Raw genomic sequence first — 1,330 nt, forward strand, 5'->3', positions numbered from 1 at the left:
CCCATTGGCTTGTAAACCCTGAGAACTATTTGTACTGGTAAGGGTATCAGTTTAACCCTTTATGTATTATCCTGAATATAGCTGCACTTGGAATAGCCTCTCTATGAACATCTGGCCTCCATTCATGGAGTTAATTCACTGTGGATGCCTAGGAAATATGAATGATATTGTGCTACTGCATTGGAAATATCTTTGATTTCACCTCTTCTGATCATTGGAGTCTCTTGACAGGGTAATTTTTTTTAAATGCCACTGCTCTTTTCTGGCAGTCTCGTCTGAACATATGTCTTTGGGTTACCTTTAAAGAACCATGCTTCTCCTTCCCTCCAAGAATCACAATTTCTGCCATATCTTCAGTCTGAGAAGACCGTGCATGGATGAACAGTGCTCGACCAGCTTCTGTTACATTTTTCCGAGCCGCTAAAGACCCGTCAGGTTCCACCTTGAAGTCTGGGTTAGAAACTTCGAAGTTCAATTTGTCATTTCCCTTGCAGTCATCAAACGCCACTGGAAAAGAGCAAGAAATAAGAGAAGAAGTATTAATTTATAACTCCGGTTTCAGACTGCTATAACTGACTTGCTTTTTCAAGAAACTTCAAATCAGTGTTTATCTTTATATTTGCACAATTGATCACAGCTTCATGGACACGCTTCTGAGAAGGGTGGTTCAGAAACGTTGGCCAGGCTATGGGAGTGCTTAGGAAATGAACTGAACATTTCAGACAAACATTTTGGGAGCAAACAACAAAGATGTGCATTTCCTTTACAGCTGAAATTGGTTGCTTTCAAAATCCTTTGTTTCATAGTGTATTGTCAAAATGATACGCGACAGAAAATTCTGCCAGAAAAATGCTATCATTTGATTTTCTTTATTATCAATATATTTGGCTGGCTCAGCGAATTCCACCTTAAATGATGTTCTCAATCTCTCTTGTCAATGCCATCCCGTTCTGCAGGCAATATTTAAAATATTCACTGAGGCAGACAGAAAGAAAGGCTCCATAGCCTTGTAGTTTAAATCCCCCGCACAGAATTAGGCAGATCTGTACTCATGTCTCCCCCCACTAGGTTATAGGGTATTTTTAGGTGCTTCTCCCTTAGTCATCCCGCTGGAAGCAATTCACTTTACGTAAAATATCCTTAAAAATTCACTGGAGCAATTCTGGAGCCTAGAGTGCCCCAGTCACCTGTTTCACTCTCACTGGCTCAATAAATATTTAAATATGCCATACCAAAAGGGACAGCACCACCATAAGATACTGACAGTGATACACTCTCAAATACCTTTAAACATGGTGGTTTTGATATTCTCCTGGGGGGGGGGGGGAAA

General features: G+C 40.5%; 1 protein-coding gene across 1 annotated transcript in view; it reads right to left on the bottom strand.

The window, feature by feature from the left end:
* Nucleotides 1-1,330, bottom strand: part of CDH13 (cadherin 13) — a 948,741-nt gene that overhangs the window by 641,434 nt on the left and 305,977 nt on the right. The window contains exon 3 of the mRNA XM_019505469.1: nucleotides 299-507. Coding sequence (XP_019361014.1) covers nucleotides 299-507 — 209 coding nt within the window. The remainder of the gene's footprint in view (nucleotides 1-298; nucleotides 508-1,330) is intronic.

This window comes from Gavialis gangeticus, unplaced genomic scaffold (genome assembly GCF_001723915.1).
Source record: "Gavialis gangeticus isolate Ggan-Ray unplaced genomic scaffold, GavGan_comp1, whole genome shotgun sequence".
NCBI lineage: Eukaryota > Metazoa > Chordata > Crocodylia > Gavialidae > Gavialis > Gavialis gangeticus.